The sequence below is a fragment of the Triturus cristatus genome, chromosome 2_1 (genome assembly GCF_964204655.1).
Source record: "Triturus cristatus chromosome 2_1, aTriCri1.1, whole genome shotgun sequence".
NCBI lineage: Eukaryota > Metazoa > Chordata > Amphibia > Caudata > Salamandridae > Triturus > Triturus cristatus.
Window position 1 is genome coordinate 821,784,738 of NC_140581.1, and position 21,160 is coordinate 821,805,897.

Consider the following 21,160-nt stretch of genomic DNA (forward strand, 5'->3'; position numbering starts at 1 on the left):
CCCTACTCTTTCTTAACCTGCCGGCTCTGCTTACTCTGGGTAAGAACCCCAGCGATTGAGACTCTGCCTCCATCAAACAAGGTGAAACCCTATGCTAATCCACACTATTTCTGGTTAATTCAATCACTGTGCATGTGTCCTATGCTTCACTGTGCGCTGGGCCCCTTTCGGTTCGCTAGTACACCAATCCATTACTTATCCAGCCCAGTTCCACTGTTGGTTCTTCATTTCACTCTTATTCGGGCTGTATAGTGTACCATGTGCATGTGCTGTTGTCACTATCATTATATCAGCATCCTGACTTCATTATCTCAGCTACACAGTGCACAATTTCCATATGCAATTTGAACCGCCTACCTCCTGGGAAAAACATGGCTGACCTGGCAATAAGCACACTGCAGAAAGGTGTAGTCGAGTTGGAGGATAGAAATCGCACGGGCAACCTGCGCATCTCTGGGGTGCATGAAAGATCATAAGACTCTTTAGACTCTTGCATAGCCTTTTTAGAAAAATTGATCCCTCAAATGACAGGTCTTCCGTTCAATAAAGACTTTGAGCTTGAAAGAGCACACTGGGTATCTACATCTGAAACGGATAATAGAAACACTATTCGCCAGATTGTCTGCCACCCTCTGAGATACCAACATACAGAACTAATCCTCAACAAAATGTGTAAAAACAACCACATACCATGGAAAGGCCACAAAATCAACGTCTCTCAGGTTTACTCAGGACCTACAGTTGAAACAAGGGAGGACTTCCTCTCTCCTCACACAAGACTTAAAGCTTCGAACCTACAATTCTTTCATCAGCCCAGCGAAATTTAAAATCCATGCAGATGGGAGACACCATATATTCAAGGAGCCAAGATACCTTCAATCGTTCCTAGATGAAAGAGAGGGTATTTTGATGTACACCCTCCCAAAGCTCTCCAACCAAATGTCATGAACCCTTCCAACGTTCATCATCCAAGACTGTATCCTTTCCATATGCTTGTCTAGGTTTATGAAGTCTTCTCTCTGCTCCTTTGGTGGACTTGGAGGATGTGCTTTCCCTCATTTTGCTAATTTTGAGACTCTCATAGGCGCGCCCATTGTATTATGTTTTGATAAGTACTCCAGTAGTTCAACAAAGTTAAAATAGTCCTATGTTCATCTGGTTTGGATATGCTTCTACTCCTATTCTGACACTCGCTGCAATCAACTAGATATAGTGCACCATAACCAGCTCCCTTCTGCATTTGTCTACTTACCAAAGACCTAATATCTCTTCCCATAGCTTCTTCAGCTTGACACAACAACCAAGGGGTCCCCTCAACATCTCCTTAGTCTTGACACTGATTTGCAGTGAGCATGCTGCCTGTCTTCAACATAGGTTTTTCAGGTCACCGCATGATTTTCTCTGCCTACTTCACACGTTGCGAGACATGGTTCCCCAACTCCTTAGCTACTCCCGATATCACATTTGCAGTCTCCTGCTGGTAGGGAGAATCCATCCACGACAACTCGCGCACCACTCTGGTAGTCCTCCCAGCCAGGTTACCTTCACTTTAGCACGCTCACAGTCATGCCTCATTGTCATGATATCTAATGGCACATGTTTACCCCATAGACACCCTAGGCAGATCTCTTACTTTCGTAATGCAGCTCCCGCTGATATGGCTTAAACCCCCTCCAAACACTGTTGCTAAAATCCTCCACTACCTAAATTCTTGTGCCTTCATTTGTCGCAGAGACACCAAGCTTATAAGACCTCTACCACGTAAACCTCCTTTTGTTCGTGAACTGCAGTTAGAACGCACGGTTTGTTTGTTGCGGAGCCTCGATGGCAGGTTCCACCCCGTTGTCGTCTTCCTCACATGCATTGTTTAGGGGTGGGTGGGATAGGGGGCTGAAGGGGGAGGTCTGGATTATGGGTTGTCTTTTTCTTTCTTTTTTTGATTGTATTCAGTTTTGCCTTATTATTGTATTATTTTTGTTCTACACCCGATATCCTATATGGCTCGACTAATGACTGCTGCTATTTCATTGCACAGACTTGTTTTGCACCTACACATTTGCATAGGGTCTTCAGAGTATTACCCCCGTCATCTGCTGGAAATTACTGATATTGCATACACACCTTATGAAATCATATCAGGATCTTTTTTTTTTTTTTTTTTTGTTTTTTTTTGTTAAAACCTTTATTCGTGCATATTAAAAGAACATATACGGGCCTACAACCTTCAGGCCGGCCACGATACGGTTAAGCACTGATACAAACATCACGGCCCCTGTGCTTCAACGGTCAAGGTTAGCAACGATTTATGAAACATACACTGGAGAGATCCTTGACCCCAGAGAAAGGAGAAGTGAAGGTTAATTTTAAAGTTTTCAAAATAATTTTATCAGGGAAATAGTCAGTGAAGAATAAGAACCAAGGAGATTCGAGTCCGCACGATATCTTCACCACACGGGAGAGCAGCAGCATCATTAAAACAGCAATGGAAGTAAAATCTTAGGCAGTGAGGCAATGCAGTTATATAACAGGATAGTCACATGAGCAATTACGCACCCCTCCAGTGCCGCCCCCACTCAGTCAACCCCCCACCCGGACCCAGAATCGAAACAAGTATAGCGCAGAAACATAAAGAGAAAAAAAAAAGGCCCATAGAACTAATTAGAAACAGTAAGTTACCCCCCCCACCCTACACCAATGCGGAGGCTACGGCCTTCCCCCCCCCCCCCAGCATAGTGCCTGTCGCCCAATAAACCCGAAATATAGACAAGAAAGAGAGTAAGAAGAAAGTAAAGAAAGATAAGAAAACAATACACCTATGATAAAGGGGGTGAGAAAAGAATAGGACTATTCTAATCTAAACTCCCAAAAAGAAGAAAGTGGGGAGGAGCCTACGTATCAGCAGAGCGCCCTAAACCATCGGCCATCTTTGGCTTCCACACACTGAGAACCCACTACCCCAAAAGCGGTCGTGTGAAAATGAATTGTCACAACAATTTAAATGAAGGAAGACAAATCGCGACGAATGCGCACAAAGTACACATACAGTTCCAGTCCCAGTCCAGCCCCTCCGTGAAACCATGGCGATATTAATCAGTCTAGCCCTGGCCCGATCGCGGGCTTGAGATTAAGCCAGCCCCGACATGAAGGCCCCGCACCCCGTGCAGACAAAGACAATATGGCCGTTTGGGAGAAGATGGTGAAGTAGAATCCCAAAATGGCCGCCGACCATCTGTAGAGGTCCCTTTGTGCACCACATAAAGTCCAGACATGGCATGTAGAGTACCGGAGTTCCACAGAAAAGAAGCAGTAGGCCACCGTGAACGATTCCTCGAGGATGTTAGGTGTTGCTCAGCTGGATACTCTTGCAGACGCGGTGAGGCAGGCAACAATGAAGCAGGCAGCAATGAACGGGGAAACAAAGTATCCGCTGTTAAGCTGGAGAGCAATTGATCCTGGGTGCCGGAAAAGCCAGATGCAGGCACCAGTGTAGCACGATCACACACAGCCGTTGCGTCCCCGCAAGAGGACAAAAGCACTGGCAGACCCACGCCGTGTTGATGACAGACGGAGCGCTCACGGCCCGCAGCCGACAGCAGGGAGTCAAACTGCTCACTCAGCGCCTGAAAGCGAGCACACATTTGTAGACGAAAGTCCCGCAGGACGGCCAGTACGGAGCCGCATGTCAGCGGAAGCTGCACCCCCACATCGGCAGCAATCCGGGACGGCACTGTGGAGCTGGTGTCTGGTGGAGGGAGGGCGAAGCGGGCAGCGGGCAAGACCGGAGTATCACCCCCCAGCCGCGAGCAGGCAAACAACGCCATGTTTTACCGCCGGATGGTACAATGGCCAGGGGGGGGGTCGTAGCAAGGAGTCAGTTCCCCTCAGATCTGCGCCGCAACTGGGAAAGCCAACAGTCTCCTCCCTTCCCTCGGGTTCTCTTTGCAGCCGACTAGGCAATAGAAGAAGGGGGTCGGCAGCCTCCCACAGCGCGGTCCACAGATCGGGGCAGGAGACCCGCCTCACCGGGGCTTACCTTACAGCCCCAGCCCTTCGGGCGCAGGGTGCAGGAGGTGTCTGGCCGTCCCTCCCCAGGCTCATCTGGCGACAGTCCGTGGTGTTAGGTGAGGTCGGGACCGCGGGGCTCGGATTTGCGCTAGCGGGTCCGGGGACTGCGGAGCTTCCAGGGGGCCGGCAAAGGCCACAATGGAGCAGGGGTCCAGGGCGGAGAACAAAAGCACCAAGAACTCCGGCATCCAGGCGGGCTGAGACTTCGGGGAAGCGGCGGCGTGGACAGCGCGTCGTAGCACACGTTTCACCTCGAGAATCGGCAAGGATAGGAATCAGGATAATAGTCCGGGGCCAAGGGCCGACGGAGCCGGGCGCTCAAGCGTCTGCTCCGGTCGCCATCTTGGCTCCTCCCCCCTCATATCAGGATCTTGCTCATATCTGGCCCCCCTCTCTGAGGACACAACCCATGTTCATTCATCACATAGCCAATCATATCCCTCTACTCTACAGCATGACTAGTGGCTCTCTAGATACAAACCTAAAATGTGCCTCCCTAAACCCAGTTATGCGCAAAACAATAGAAAACTACATATTTAAACTCTAGCACAGTTTAATTCTGTTACAGGAAACCCATAAAGAATTGACTACGTTTGGGAGGAGTTGGGTCAGTGAAGTTCTCTGCTCCCCAGCAGACAATAGAATCGCACATAACAGATGAGAAGGATAGATGGATTTTGTCAAAGATTTCTAAAAACTCTTAACTCCTGCCACGTTCTTAATGTATATGGCCCAAATTCCGGCGACCAAGAATTCCGGGACTCCCTGTCCCCTCCTCTAAATCAGATCCCGAGCCAAGATCGTTATTATCTTGGCCGGCGACCTTAATCTTCCACTGGATATGACCCCTGACAATCTAAGTCTCCCCTACAGCCCTCTAGGTCCCACAAATCACTCCACAAACTATGCGCCAGATTTGGCCTCCATGATACTTGGAGATTTCAAACCCTAACACTAGGGATTATACCTTTTTCTCCAGCCTACACACATCCTACTCCAGGATTGATTACCTACTGATTTCTAAAGCTTACATTTACTTAATAGACCAGGCAGACATACTCTCAAGATTAGTCTCGGACCATTCTGCTATTATTTTATCTCTCACCGGCTCAAGTACAAGAACCCCTAACAATCTTTGGAGATTCAGTGATGAGTCGATTAAGGACACTATGTCCAGGGACACCATTTAAAGACCATAAGGAATTTCCAAGGAAGAAAATGAACCCTCGTATACCTCCTACCCTGTACACTCAAGGCCACTGTCAGGAGTGCTCTAATCGATGTTCAGTCCAAAATAAATAAGGATCTAGAGGAACTGAAAACCCATATTTAATCACTAGAGGGTGCCCATATCTCTGATTTAAGTTTCCCAAACCCTCTCCACTCTCTCCAAGGAAAAATACGAATTCAATAGAATCCTGAGTGAGAGGGCTTGTGTCTGGATTAATAAATATAAACGCCTAAGGCTGTGTGAGGCAAACAAAGCTGGTAAAATGTTAGTGTCCTATTTAAAACACAAGCGGATCCACAAAGATATTCATTCTCAAATATTAAGCAAATGTCACCAACTCTGAAAAATCTTTAGACTTTCTCAGAGACTTCTACCAATCCCTCTTCAAATATGACTCCAATGCTTCTGGAGAGACTTGTGAAGCTTACTGAAATATTCCCCTACCTACTATCACCGACCAAGAAAAGCTGGAACTTAGTTCCCAGATTACGGCTGAAGAGCTAGATTTGGACATAAAATCACTAAAAACCACATAGAGCCCCGGGTCCGGATGGCTGCACACCTAGACTCAAGTGTTATATCTGGTACAATCAGTGAGGCCACCATTGTGGTAATTCCAGAAAATGGCAAGGACTCCGCGTTTGTGAATAATGACAGAACAATCTCCCTAATTAATTTGGATGCAAAGATGTACCCCAAAATATTCTGCAATAGACTTGAACCATTCCTGCCATGCCTGATCGACTGAACACAAGTGGGATTCATGAAGAATAGGTTATCCAATGATAATACTCCCCTCCTATGCTGCATCATCCTTACAGCCCAATCTGTGACCACCGAAAAAGTAGCGGTTACCCTAGATGCTGAAAAAGCATACAATATGGTCTTCTGGACGTTTCTCCGTGAGTCAATTTTGCAATATAATTTTGGAGAAAACTTTACAAAAATGGTCCTGGTTCTTTATTGTGGTCTCTCTGCCAAAGTGAGATCCGGCAGTCTACTGTCCCCTGCCTTTAATCTAGACAGAGGTATTAGGCAGGGCTACCCCCTTTCTCCTTCCCTATTTATCCTGAGCCTGGAGCCCCTACTCCACAAGGTTAGAACTGATCCTTCCATCACCGGCATTTCCATACCATAGTGAAGATAACCGCATATGCTGGCTAAATTTAAATTATGACCAAAAATGCTCCCCAATCTATTCCCTCCTTACTGTTGACAACAGAAGAATACGCCTGAGTTACAAATTATAAACTTACTAGGGAGAAGTCTGAAATCCTGGGCTTGAACAAACTCTACATCAGCGATCTCTTTGAAGCTACAGGACAGTTCTGGCAACCACATTTTATAAAATACGTGGGCTTGAATTTAACTCCGCCTGCATCTTGTTGGTAACACATGCCCATTGGCATATGCAGGCTTTGCAGTGGGGCCTGGAGTCACAGTGAGCGCAGCATTAGGGGAATTTCGCCAACCTGGTCCAGATATCGGAGTGAGTGGCAAAAGACCTGCACTGGTGGCTTGAAACCGAGTCAACGTCAGACCACTCTTCCTTCTCCACCCAAAGCTGAATGTAGTGACAGATGCATCACTCCTGGTCTGAGGCAACCATCTGGGGGAGGTGGAGATCGGTTCTGGTCTCCGACAGAATCTCTGCTCCACATAAACCTGTTGGAGTTGAGAGCAGTCTGATTGGCATTGAAAGCCCTTTCTTCCTTCCATAAAGGAATGGCTGATTTAGGTGCTCACGGACATGTGGTACTCCAACCAGCAGGCGGGGTGGGGTTGTGGCCTCTTGTCATGAGTCCCTGTGTGTCTCGATATGGCTGGAATGTTAGCATTTCCCTGGTGGTTCAACATCTGGTGGGCTCTCTGAATGCCAGAGTGGACGAACTCGGCAGTCGATGCCTAGCTTGTCACAAATGCCCCACCTCCATCTGGAGGTGGTGCCAGGTCCCTTCAGAGAATGGGCAGAACCTTGGTTAGTTATATTAGGCAATGCTGGAAAAACACACAATGATAGCACTTCTGCGCACTGGAGTTTCCAAGGTAACTCGCGCACGGATCTTTCCTCTTGAGTGGCACTCCTGTACACTTTTCAGCCTATACCACTCCTGCCCAGAGTTCTCACGAAGATCAGTCACAACAGGGTCCAAATCATTCTGGTGGCTCTGTGTTGGGAACAGAGTATGGCATCCCAAACTCATGAATATCGGGCCTCCGATCAGGCTTTCTTTTTGGAAGATCTACTGTCGCAGCATGAGGGCAGGCTCCTGCACCCGTACCTGCGCATGCTCTGCCTTTAGGCATGGAGATTGAGCAGCGACAGTTGACAGTTTTATGTAATTCTGGCAGCCAGGCGTCCCTCAACCAAGACAGTAAAGCCTGCCGTTGGGCCAAATTTGTGGCTTGGTGTACGTCCAAAAATGTTTATTCCCTTTCTGCAACTATCCGATGTTTTGTTGGTGATTCTCTCGTTAGCCCAGCAAGGCTTTGCTTTGGGCACAGTTAAACGGTATCTTTTGGCCATGTCGGTGTTATTGTGGTTGCCTGATCTGCCCTCCCTGTTCACGTCTCCTATTGTGACTCTTTTTCTAAAAGGACTACAGCATATGTTCCCTCCAAAACCCTTAATCATGCCCTAGTGGCACCTGAAACTAGTTTTGACCTTCTCGATGTGCTCGCCCTTTAGGCACAATTGCCCTCTACACCTGTTGACTTTAAAAAGAGCAATTCAAGTGACCAATATGTCGGCCAGTAGGGTTAGTGAGCTGCAAGCACTTTATGTGCACCCTCCTTACACAAAGTGTCCCCCAGACAAACTGATTTTGAGAACACATGCCTCTTTTCTGCCAAAACCTTTGCTCTGCCTCACAGTTCTATAGGCACCACCTACAGGCGCGGAAGCTCTACGTTTCTGGATCAATTCTGAAGATTTTAAGGTATAGAATCATCAGTGGCTAGATAGTCTCTACCAGATAAGGTGTTCTCTACCAGGTAAGGTGTTACCGTAGGTAAGTAACTTGTTCTTCCGATGCTGAAGGTGGAGAATCCTCCGCAAAGCACCCAACAAACACTACGAGGTGAGGTGCCAAGAGGGTAAATGAAGGTATTCGATCCATGTGAGTTCTGACCAGAGCAATTTATGCATAGCTATTGAAAGCAAGCAGGACACTTTTCAGTCAGGGTATGGAGACCAACATCTCCTTCAAGTGATTTCTCATGGAAACTTTGCATGCATCTGCAGCAGTGCAGAATCACAGCATCAAGAGTAGCAGCATCCAAAACTGCTCCCTACCTAGAACAGCTACATGTGACTGAGATCAAAAAAGGCATGCACTGCCTTCTCCAAACATGACAAGAGGGAAGTGACTGGGGTTCCAAGGCATGGGAGTGTATGTGGCACACTCCCTTGGAGGTCTCATAAGTTTGAAGCAAATCAGTGACACTGTAAATATTTCTGAAGGCACCAAGACAGTCAGTGCTCTCACTATGCCCCTCAGCACCAGCAGCTCCACTGTATGCTTCTGCTCCATGGTGTAACTTTTAATATCCTCTAAAGTGGGCCTTCTGGTAGCACAGGCATGAGACCATCACAACCATTGTCACCCACTTTCTTCTGAGCAGTGGTACAACCACTTCAAGTCCTGTGATGTGTGTAGTAACATCCACTCAAATGTGCTGAACCTAAACTCCTAGCTGTGTGTGAGGAAGAGGGTGGGAGATCATATGCCTGTTACAGCAGGACTGCTTACATTAGTGTCCTTCTCGACCTTGCTACACCACTGGATGTGTGCCAGCCATGGAACCCAGGTTGAGGGCAATATGAACCATGTACTGAAGGAGCTACCCGTTTCCTTCATGCATGTCCCCCCTGAGTTTGTATAATATATAGCTTTAATTTCCCTCTCCTTTATTTGCTCATCTGGGATTGAGTGAATCTGATCAGTAAAGCATGCCTACGGTCTGTATACACTAACGTAAGTCTGTACCAAATTCTTGATGCAAATAAGGAGGAATGTCCATGTACTCTATCTTCTAAAATGTGCAAGTATTCAATTTATTCTGATAGCTTGATTTTTAATGAAAGATAGACGAAAAATATTACCGCAACACCAATTTCAAGCAAGATATATCCTGATGTCAAGCTTTATAATATCCTCTGGTTGTGACGTCAGTAAACACTTACTAAAATAGGCACACGGAACCTTCTGCAAATTGAAGCACCATTTGACCTTGCCAGGAATATGAAGGGCTGTATATTTGTTTTCAATCAATTGACGGGAATTATTGGCTCATGCTTTAACTCTGGCAACTGCACTTTCTGAGAACAAGCAAGCCTGGCCAAATACTGCAATCTTTTCCTAATTTCATGGCATGGCACCTACTGACTGCTTGGAAATAACCCTTCTAAATATGATCTGTTTTATAGAATGCACCACCATAGAGTACATTTAGAGAGAGAGAGACAGAGAGAGAATGAATATTATTAAATGCTTTATAAAGGCGTTGTTTCTCATAATGTTCTAATTGACAGTTGCAGGTCCATTATTCTGTGTATAACATATAGAGTTAATAGTTGGAATATTTACAAATTAAAAGTTTGCATATAGTACTAAATGTGAAATTAAATCACCATTTTGACACAGGAAAAATAATTCTGAAATGTGTGCCTGTTTTACAGGGATGCCGCATTTGGCAATTGTAGTTTTCATCTAACATTGCTTGACTGCCTACATGCAATACAGAAGGCGAGTATAAAGTATCTGTGTTTCTATTTTTTTGCTGTTTTATTTTTTCTCTATGTATAAGGTAATTCTGAACGTTGCTTATTACTGATCAATATAAATTCTCCTGCATGAACTTCATATTCTTCTTAAAAAGCATTGCTCCTTTATGTAGAATATATTTTAAAAATCTATCTATAATTGTTTCTCTTGTGTTCTTTATTTTTTTTTAACTTTTGATTTGTACTTATTTGCATTTATTTTTTCCTTATGTGATATATAAATGTATCTAAACAGCCTCTAGAATGCCACAGGCCTGCATGCCACTGAGAAGCAAAGCATGTTGGCTGGCCCAAGTTCTCAGTTTCTTCAAAATTAAATAGAGGCTGCTAATGCTCTCAGTTGCTTTAAAATAAATAAATGTATTGACTATTACCTAATATCTGACCACAGTCTCACGTTGTCAGCATACCATATGTTTACTATTGAGGTAATCAAACCTTTCTCATCTGGACGTAAGCATCTCTGTCCAATTGCTCTTTCTCAGAGGAGTGTGCTGGTTGTGAGAAAGTGCCATCTTTCTAGCATGGTATGCCCCCACTTTTTGCTGAATTGCTGAATGTACTTTGACTGAGTGTGCCCTGGACTCCTGACAATCAGGTGCCCAGGGCCTATGTTCCTTCCCTAAAAACCTCAAACCTCAATTGGCAAACCCTAGCCACATGTCAGCCCCTGGTAAATGGTATGCTAGGTACCCAGGGCCTTGTGACCAGGGAAGGCCTCTAAGGGCTGCAGCACTCATTGTGCCACCCTTAGCGGCCCTGTACCCTAACACACACACACACACACTGCCCTTGCAGGCTGAGTGTCTGGGTACAGGACAAAACAAAGAGTCGACATGGCACACATCCCTGTGTGCCATGCCCACCACCTATACTACCCTGGCATACATCAGCCACCCCTATAGCTGGGTTCCCTATGCCAGTGGTGTGGGCACAGGAGCATGGCCCTGTGCCCCTACAGTACCCAGGTCCATTCATGGGCACTGTAAGTGGGGTGCTGCCATTTAAGAGTACATGGTGCTGAGAGCTCGTCAAACACAAACTCCACAGCGCCATAATGGCAACACTGAAGACTGAGAAGTTTGGTATCAAACTTCTCAGCACATTAAACCCGCACTGATGCCATTGTGGGATTTAATGTACAAAGCACCACAGAGGGCATCTTAGAGATGCCCCCTGAAACCTAACCTACAATCCACGTCTGGTCTGAGTGGTTGCCTAGGCTGTCACACAGCAGACTTGTTGCTGGACCCCTGGGTAGGAGAAGCCCCCACTCTCTTGGGCCTCCAACAATGCACATCCTGGGCGAGGTGCTAGTTCTCCTCCCCCAGGATGGACAGGGGGAAGCTTCAAAGGCATGCCGCCTCTGTGAGCTTCCCCAGGCCACTTGCTGCCCCCACTCTGGCGGGGAGCCTGGCCGGAAACCCCAAATAAGGAAGGGGATGTGCCAGCCTGCCAACCCCACCCCTCAGGTGGGGGAGACAAGGTGAAACACATCTCCGGGCCCTCGCCATCTTGAAGATGGGAGGCCCTGCCCAATCAGGACTAGGCTACTGCCCCCCTCCCACAGGAGAGTGTCAGAATAGGGGGTGTACCCACCCCAGGACAGGGACCCATTGGTCCCTGCCCTTTACCTACCTGTAATGCCCCTAAATCTAGTATTTAGGGGCACCCTGAAACTTCCTTCCTTAGATTCCAGATTCGGAAAAACAAAGCAGAGCAAGAAGAAATAAGACCTGCCGTGCAGCTGCTAAGAGGAAGACACCAACTGCTTTGGCCCCAGCCCTACCGGCTCCCGCTACATCCCGGCACCCCTTGGGGCCAGCAACCTCACAAACCCCGGAGGACCTGGCTACCTTTTGGCTCTAAGCACCTGGGACTCCCATGAGCAGAGGCTCTGCTCAAATCCAGCTTCTAACCCCAGGTATCCTCTGATACTGCCTTACTGCTCGACCAAGCTACCACTTTAGAGAGTAAGGTTATATCTAACTTTAGCCTCTGCCAAACCTCTGGGGACTGTGGACTCTGTACACACTGTACCTATTTGGGAACAGTATATACAGAGCCACTTTCTCACACTGGTTCCTTGGATTCGGGTTTGGCCCCGAAGTGGGCTTGTAGACAGAAGGGGATATCAGTGTTGATGGCAAATGTCACTAGATGACAGGAGTATGCAGAGCTTGTGTATCTACAGCCACACATGCTCTAAAAATAATTATATAATGTTGATATCACCACCACCTCTTCTCTCTATAAACTCCCTGTCATGTAACACACAGGACACCAACTCTGACCCCGGAAGCCCTTACGGCCCCAAAAAAGAGCTCTTTAGACCATAGGGGTGAAGAATCCTTGCGGAGACTATATAGTTAGCACACGGGATTACCCAAATCTCCACATCAGATACACTTCGTACCATGCTGTCATACAGCAGGCAGCTCAACATCATCTGGTACAGATCCACAACATAAGGGATGATTATGTCTTCCTACTAAAAACCCACTCCAAGATGGCAGGGCCCCTAAGGATCCAATCCTGGATCCGCATCGGTGCCGGTTGACCTCGCAGTACCTTCCCCGGCACCGATACCAGAAACGACACACTCGACATCTGTTGCGCCCCCAACTAGCGTTGACCCCAGCCTCCACCCAGATTTGGACACAGCGCCGGATAGACGTTGATCCCCGAGGGTTCTTATGTGCCACTGTTCTTCCCTGGTGTTCCTTATCGCCCCGAGTGTTGGCCAGAGGAGGGTGAGGAGGACTGGAAGGGGTCTAGCAGACCACCTTGATGAGCTGGACTGGCGAGAAGAGTTGGGTGATGCCAGTGGTCTGGATAACTCCCCAGACCTTGGTATGCTTTCTCCCCCTACCGTGGCTACGGAGGAGGGAGCTTCCTACGCTGTGGTGTTGTGTAAGGCGGCTGTGGCCTTGGGCCTCGAGCTTTGTACGGTGGCTGTCGGGACTAACCTCCTGACTGAGGTGCTTCAGCCGGCAGCAGCCTCTTCATAGCACCTGATGCCTTTTAATGAGGCTCGCACTGAAAACCTTCTGGGCACTTGGTCCAAGCCCAGCACAGGGGCTCCTGTGGACAGGATGATAACCGGACACCACCGCCAGGCCCCGGGGGACCCACTTTTCCTCTCCCAACACCCTACTTCTGAAAGCTTGGTGGTCTAAGCCTCATCCTCAAACACGCATTCCCTACTGCTCCCCCAGACAGGGAATCCAAGAAGCTGGACCATCTTGGGAAGATGTTTTCTTCTGCCTGCTTAGGACTGCGGTCGGTGAACACCGCATGTCTCCTGGGCCTTTATACACACACGGTGTGGGATACGGTCGTGCAAGTGCTGCCACAGTGCCCGAAGGAGGCCTGGGCCGCGCTCACCGGGGCTGTTGCTGAGGGTCGAGATGCAGCTAAGTTCACCATCGGTGTGGGCTGGATACCGCAGACTCGCTGGGTAGGATGGTTTCCACGTTGTTAGCTCTGAGGCTCTACTGCTGGCAGAGAACGGCTGGCTTCTGTTGGGATGTCCAATCCACACCTTTGGACATGCCCTTTGATGGCAGTCACCTGTTTGGTGACAAGGCGGACAACGCACTTGAGCGCTTGACTCTAGGTCCACGCCCAGATCCTTGGGCCCGCAGCAACTTCTCGCTCCATGCAGTCTGCCTTTCGACCTTTTCATGGCTACAGAAGGGGTGCCCGACCCGGTTCCACCCAGAGCCACAAGGTTGCTCAAGCTACCCAGCAAATGTGTGGCTGGGGACTTGGGACCCAGCGTTGCGGGTCTGGGGCCAGCGGGCGGGCCAGTCCACCAATGCCCCCCTGCAGCAGCAGCCTTCAAACCTTCCTAGTCTGACTTTTCAGGGCCACCAGTTGCCAGTGGGCGGCAGGATCCACCATCACCTCCCCCACTGGCACAACATCACGTCGGACAAGTGGCTTTTGCAGATGGTCCAAAGGGGCTACTCCCTCCCCTTTGAGACTGTGCCTCCCTCCATGCCACCTACACTGCATCGCGTGTCGGAGGATCACTTGGCCCTTCTCCGCCAGGAAGTTACAGCTCTCTTAGCTAAGGGAGCAATCGAACGAGTCCTGCTGCCAGAAGTAGGTCGTGGTTGCTACTCCCACTGCTACCTGGTACCCAAAAATGACAAAGGGCTGCGTCCTATCTTAGTCCTCTGGGACGTCAACTGCTTCCTCCGGAAGGAGAAGTTCAAAATGTTAACCTTGGCTCGGGTCCTGTCTGTCCTCTACCCCGGAGACTGGTTGGTAGTGTTGGACTTTAAGGACGCTTATTTTCACATCCCCGTCTTGCCTGCCCACCTACAGTTCACAGTAGGCCACGAGCATTTTCACTTTACTGTGCTCCCCTTTGGCCTTACAAGCTCCCCTCGGGTGTTCACGAAAGTGATGGTGGTGGTCGCAGCTCATCTGCGCAGATCAGGGGTTCCAGTCTTCCCCTATCTCGACGACTGGCTGTTGAAGGCGGGCTCTCCCCAGGCTGTAGTCTCCCACCTCCAGGCTATGGTGCACCTCCTGCGTTCACTGAGTTTCACTAGCAACATGCCGAAGTCGCACCTGATTCCCTCACAGAAGCTCCTTTCCATCAGAGCAGTTCTCGATACAGCGCAGTATCGGCCTTATCCTCCCGAGCAGTGAGTCGGGGGATTCAGGCTATGATACCGATGTTTCAGCCTCTGTCCAGGATTTCGGTGAGAATGACTCTGAGGCTGCTGGGCCTAATGGCCTCCTGCATCCTGCTAGTAGATCATGCCAGATGGCATATGTGAAAACCACAGTTGATGGACAGAATGCAGAACAATGTCATACATTCCCCCCAGTACAGAGATCTGAGCCTAAATCCATCGTTTTTTTGCTCACCATGCCATTTCAGTTTGAACCCAGCCATATGCAAATCAGTCTTGACCCTGTGCCTCATAGGAACAGTCCAGCCCGAACTGCCAAGCTAGGTCCTCTCTGGACTGGAACAAAGTATCCTAGGACCAGTTTCAGGGCTTCACCCCTCTTCAGCCATAATAGCTTGATTCCAGTGGCATGGAGAGCACGGGACTCCCGTCTGAGCATATCCGTCCCACTCGGGGTGACAAATGCAAAAACAACAGTTGATGGACAGAATGCAGACCAAGGTCATACATTCACACCAGTACAGAGATCTGGGCCTAAATCCATCGTTTTTTTGCTCACCGTGCCATTCCAGTTTGAACCCACCCATATGCAAATCAGTCTTGACCCTCTGCCTCATGGGAACAGTCCAGCCCGAACTGCCAAGCCAGGTCTGGACTGGAACCAAGCATCCTAGGACCGGTTTCGGGGTTTCACCCCTCTTCAGCCAGGATAGCTTGATTCCAGATAGATATGCGGGCTCTGCAATGGAACCTGAAGTTCCAGTTTGCGCAGCATCAAGGCAATCTTTCCAACGTTGTCCAGATCTTGGAGGGGATTGCAAGTTATTTGCAGTGGTTTCTAACAAGCCAACATTGGGTCACCTGCAGTTTCCTCTCCCTTCCCTGCCAGAGTTCACAATGGTGACGGATGCGTCACTCCTGGGATGGGGCGACCACATGGGAGAGGTGGAGATCAGGGGTCTCTGGTCTCCAGCAGAGTCTGGGCTCCACATCAACCTTCTGAAGCTCTGGGAGATTCATCTTGCACTGAAGGCATTCCTTCCTTCTGTCAAAGGAAGAGTAGTGCAGGTGTTCACGGACAACACCACTGTCATGTGGTACTGCAACAAACAGGGTGGTGTTGGGTCGTGGACTCTATGTCAAGAAGCTCTTCGTCTCTGGACATGGCTGGAACATCCGGGCATATCCCTGTTGGATCAACACCTGGCGGGTTCCTTGAACGTCGGGGCGGGCAAACTCAGCCACCCGTGCATGAAGGATCACGAATGGCGTCTTCACTCGGCGGAGGTGCAAGGTCTCTTTCAGCAGTGGGGAGAGCCTTAATTAGATCGATTTGCCACTGAAGAGAATGCGCAATGTCAGCCGTTCTGCGCTTTGGAGTTTTCAAGGCAGCACTAGCTCGGCAACGCCTTTTGTCGCGAGTGGAATTACGTCCTCCTGTACACGTTTCCACCTGTACCACTTATACCCATAGTGCTGAAGAAAATCAAGCGTGACCGGGCCCAAGTAATTCTTGTGGCTCCAGACTGGGCGCGAAGAGTCTGGTAACCCGAGCTCTTGAGAATGGCCATCAATCCTCTGATCAGACTGCTTCTTCGGGATGATCTTCTGTCGCTACAGCAGGGGACGGTTCTCCACCCGAACCTGTCCAGTCTCCAGCTCCTTGTGTGGAGATTGAGCAACGACAGTTGACCGCATTCGACCTTCCTCCCGAAGTCTGTAACTTCATCTTGGCAGCCAGGGGTCCCTCCACTAAAAAGGTATGAGCCTGTAGATGGAACAAATTTGTGGCATGGTGCACAGCAAAGATCCCCTTTCTGCCCCAGCCTTTACTGTGATCGCCTTTCTTCACCTTCCTGATCAGCCTTCTCTTTTCAAGTCCCCTATCGTTAACAGATTTTCCAGAGGGCATTACTCATCTGTTTTCTCCTTCTCCTTTCGTAATGCCTCAGTGGGACTTGAATCTGGTCCTCCCTTATCTTATTTGTGCTCCCTTTGAGCCATTACATGATTGTCCTCTTCATCTCTTACTTTTAAGGCTGTTTTCCTGCTTGCTATCACATCTGCATGCAGGATGAGTGAGCTTCAGGCTGTCTCTTCCAAACCTCCCATTCTTGCTGTCCATCTGGACAAAGTGGTCCTTCGTACTAGACCTTTTTTTTCTGCCCAAAGTAGTTGTCTCTTTCCACACAGGCCAGACCATCAGATTCCACACCTTCTCCCCGCCTCCTTCCAAAGAGGAGGAGAGACTCCACCGTCTGGACCCTAAACGTGCGCGGTCCTTCTACCTTGACCGCACTAAAAACTACCGGGTAGACGATCAACTCTTCGTGGGTTATATGGGCGCCAAGAAAGGTCAGGCAGTGAACAAACGTACCATCTCTCGATGGGTTGTCTCGTGCATTAAGGTCTGTTATTCTTTGGCAAAAAAGGAACCTCCGGTAGGACTGCGCACCCACTCTACCAGGCTGACAGCAGCCACTACTGCTTTGGGACGTGGAGTTCCGTTGATTGACATCTGCCAGGCATCCCTGCATATGTTCACGAAACATAACTGCCTGGACAGCCGAGTCTGGAGAGACTGCCTTTTCGTCCATTCTGTTCTCCAGGACTTCTGAGTGTGAACTTAGTTCGTAGACCCATCATTGCAGGGGTATCTATTCTAAGGGAAGGAATCTAGAACTACGGTCTTTCAGATAAACAAGTTACTTACCTTGGGTAACGATGTATCTGTAAGAGACCTATGTAGTTATAGATTCCTTACCGCCCCACCCATCCTCCCCGTTCTGCGAACTGACTTCTAGGGATAGGGACTCCCTTACTGGACCCTAGTTATGTGCACTGGTGGTCAGTGTCTTGCATGGCTCTGCGCTTCTGGCGTGGAAAGTCGTGTCAGAACTGACGTCAGCGTGCAGGGGCGGCATTAAAGTAGACACTGCGATGTCATCCCGGTGACAACGACGACGGACGGGGAGTCGACCGACGCCACCTACCGACACGCAGGGGTACTGCTACGAAAAGATTTCTCCGGATCCAGTCTGACGCCTGGGGGTAATTCTAAGGTAAGGAATCTATAACTACATATGTCTCTTACAGATACATCGTTACCAAAGGTAAGTAACTTGTTTTTTCTTTCCACATCTTCCAACATGTATCTGGAGCAGAGCTCCTAATTTCGTGGGCCTTCCAGCGACTCCTAAAATAGAAAATCCAGTGTGCTACAGAACGATGTCCTCTCCTAAGACTACAGGTTTCAAACCATGCTGCAACTGTAGAAAACAGATGCTGGACACGGACTACTCAAGGTGTTACTTTGGTGTTTGGGCTTGGGACAGTACTCAGAGTAATGCAACAAATGTGATCTTGGGTACCCGTAGGCGATCCTGGACCAAGAAACAAAGCTATATGCCACAGAGCACAAGAACAACTCTAAGGGCTTGTAAAAGTACGCTCCCAAGTACAGGACAAAAACCTGCTCTTGAGGATTCTGTTGCCATCCAAGTCGTCTGGTAAGTCGAAATTCAGTCCATACATAAGCACAAGAAAGGTAAGTGGGACTCAACCCCATCCTGGCAATGTCTATCCAAAAAAAAGGCGTGTCTGTGTTGCAATGTTCGTCAATCTCCTTCCAGATCTCCTGTTTTGGAGCAGATTCCAAATTTGGTCCCGGTTTTCCCTGAATGTTCCAGGCTATCCGCGACTCCGCAACAAACCAACACGTTTAAGGAGAACTTGCTGCAGATATTTGGCGCACTTTCAGCTACCTCTGGCACGCCTTCAGGCTCCAGGAATTCACAGAGGCAGTGAGTTGGATTACTCTGGACATATCCATACTTGGTCCTGTCTGACCCCTTGAACCCTGTTATGGGTTCTGTACTGACCCTGGTACACACTTCCACCCTGGCTCCACGACCTGCTTTGATTACCCCCTTTGCCAAAGACAATACCGACACCTCTTGGGCCTGAGGTAGATACGGTGCTGGTTCCCATGTCTGACCCTGTACCACCTTCAGCACGATTCTGACCTGATTTGCACTATGAAATTATTAAGGCACAGTTGGTTGTCCTACAGCCCGACACCTCCTATGCCTCTACTATGGCACACACTACATCAGAGGTCCATTCTTAGTGGCTCCGATTTGACTAAAGCTTGCTACCACCCAGAGATGATGGGGATAGGCATGATTTATCACCTTATTATAATGACTAGACCATTTTTACAAGGGCTTACAAGAGGCTAGTGGGCTTGATACTTTCCCATATACAGGTTTGAACTCAGCATTTTAACCTCCAATGGAAGAATGCATCCATTGCAGTGGTAATTGGATGAGCTGCTGAAGACTTGGACCTACATCTGCCCTCTGATATTCAGGAAATCTTATAGCTTGTGCTGGTCCAGTCACATCTGAGCCTTTGCTCTCTTTCAACAAGGCCCTCACTAACACTTTTAAGGGTACCGGCTCAAACCCCTGTTCTTTCTCACCGGTGAATAGGCAGCTGGACAGACGTCACAGTCCGGCACCTGGAGACTGATTTCACCATGAAACCTTTATATAGCGCTTATTACCCTGACAAAGTGTTGAATCCTCCCGCAGGGGGTCTGGTTGTTTAGGCTTCAACCAGTAGTACATTCCCCACCAGTCCCTCGAATAGGGAGTCTAAGAGGATTGAGGCTTTTGGAAAAAAAATGTTCTAATTAGCTATCCTAGCATTAAGATAAGCCAATGAAGTCTGCTCATTCGGCTGAACATGGGACAAGGTTAGCGAGGTCTTGCCAGCTGTCCAGGAAGACTTTAGGGCCTCACTGGCTTAAACCATTCTGGATGGTTAAGATGTGGCTAAATACATGATTCGTTCTGGAGTTGATGCTACTGATTGTGTGGGAAGGGCAGTTGGCAGCAGTATAGTGCTCTACTGCTGCTATGCGTGGATTTGCTTGACAGGATTCTCGTGGATATACCTTTGGATAGCTTGTGCCTGTTGGAGAAAAAGCTAATTCTGCCTCGGAATGTTTCAAAGAAAGTAGAGTGGTGGCACGCTCATTGTGGCTTTTGACCTCTTCCAAACAGTTTTCTTCTGATTAGTTTAGGAAATTCCGGGGCTATTCTAGGAGGCAGGCGTGTAGGCAGCATAAGTCTTCCCAACCACTGCTGCAATTACCCCAGTCCTTTCGAGGCCAGGCTCCTGAATCTGGCCGGCAACTTGCAGGCCTAGATGGGCAATAGTCCTCACAGTCTCCGTTTCCTGCAGCAGCCACCACCAAGCTGCATTTGAAGCAACCGATTTGTCCCAGGGTGCTTATCCTTCAAGTCCTAACAGATGGGTGCTTCAAATTCTTTAGCATGTCTGTCTTATCCTATCTTCCTCCCCCCTCCCCCTGCCACCATCACCACACCCCACCCCAATCAATGCGAATCTCGGGGCAACATGTCCTTGCAGTTGCAAGTGATGCAAGTTTTACTTTCCTAAAGAGCTATAGAGGATGGTCTGAACTAGGAAATAGGGAGGGTTACTACTCTCACTATTTCCATGTGCCAAAGAAGGATGAGGCCTTCAGCACATCTCAGACCTTCGTTAACTAAATGATTTTCTCCTTAAGGACAAATTCAAAATGTTCAAGCTGGCTCAGTTCCAGTCTGCGTTGGACCCAAGCGACTCGATTGTGTTTTGGACCTACAGGATGAATATATTCATATACCAGTCCTGCAGTCCCACACGTTACATGTGGTTCAAGATAGGCCAAGAGTGTTTTCAGTTTGCCATGCCGCTATTTAGCCTCCTCAGTACCTCTCAGGAGTTCATGAAAGTGATGGGGTGTGGATAACTACCATCTGCGATGGTTATGGTTAGCAGTTTTTTCCTATCTTGATAGCTGATTGTTAAAGGCAGGCTCTCCACAGTCCTTTGTATACCACGTCAAGACAACAGTGAACAGCCTGGCATAGTTGGTGGGTTCACGGTCAATTAACCAATGTCACACTTGGCTCCTTTGCAAATGCTTCCTTTCACTTGGGCGGTCTTGTATAGTACAAGGTTCAGGGCCTTCTCAAGGCTTCCTCTTCATTGCAACAGATCCAGGAAATTCAAGCTTTGATCTTAATAGTAGGAAGTGCCCTTTTTTGACATGGTCACCTCCACTTTTTGCCTAGTATTTGATGTGATTTCAACTGGAAGTGCACTGGGATCCTGCTAACCAAGTCCCCAATGGCAGATCTCTTTCCCAAAGACTGTACAATTGTTTCCCCAATTGGCAATACCTTTAGCACTCTCTGTAAGTCCCTCGTAAATGGTACCCCTGGTCCCTAGTGCCTGAGGTACTAAGGAGGGTCCGTAAGGGCTGCACCACAAACTGTGCCACCCTAAGCAACCCCTCACCAAACACATGCAAGACTGCCTTTCCAAGTTGCGTGTTTTGGTGCAGACATT

At 48.5% G+C, this 21,160-nt stretch overlaps 1 protein-coding gene across 17 annotated transcripts in view; it reads left to right on the forward strand.

The window, feature by feature from the left end:
* Nucleotides 1-21,160, forward strand: part of CDC14B (cell division cycle 14B) — a 609,243-nt gene that overhangs the window by 339,840 nt on the left and 248,243 nt on the right. For all 17 annotated transcript variants that reach the window (XR_014970356.1, XM_085632862.1, XM_085632855.1 and 14 more), the window contains exon 6: nt 9,978-10,044. Coding sequence is in view for 16 of the 17 variants with exons in the window: in XM_085632862.1 (XP_085488988.1) it covers nt 9,978-10,044 (67 nt within the window). In the remaining variant the exon portion in view is untranslated. The remainder of the gene's footprint in view (nt 1-9,977; nt 10,045-21,160) is intronic.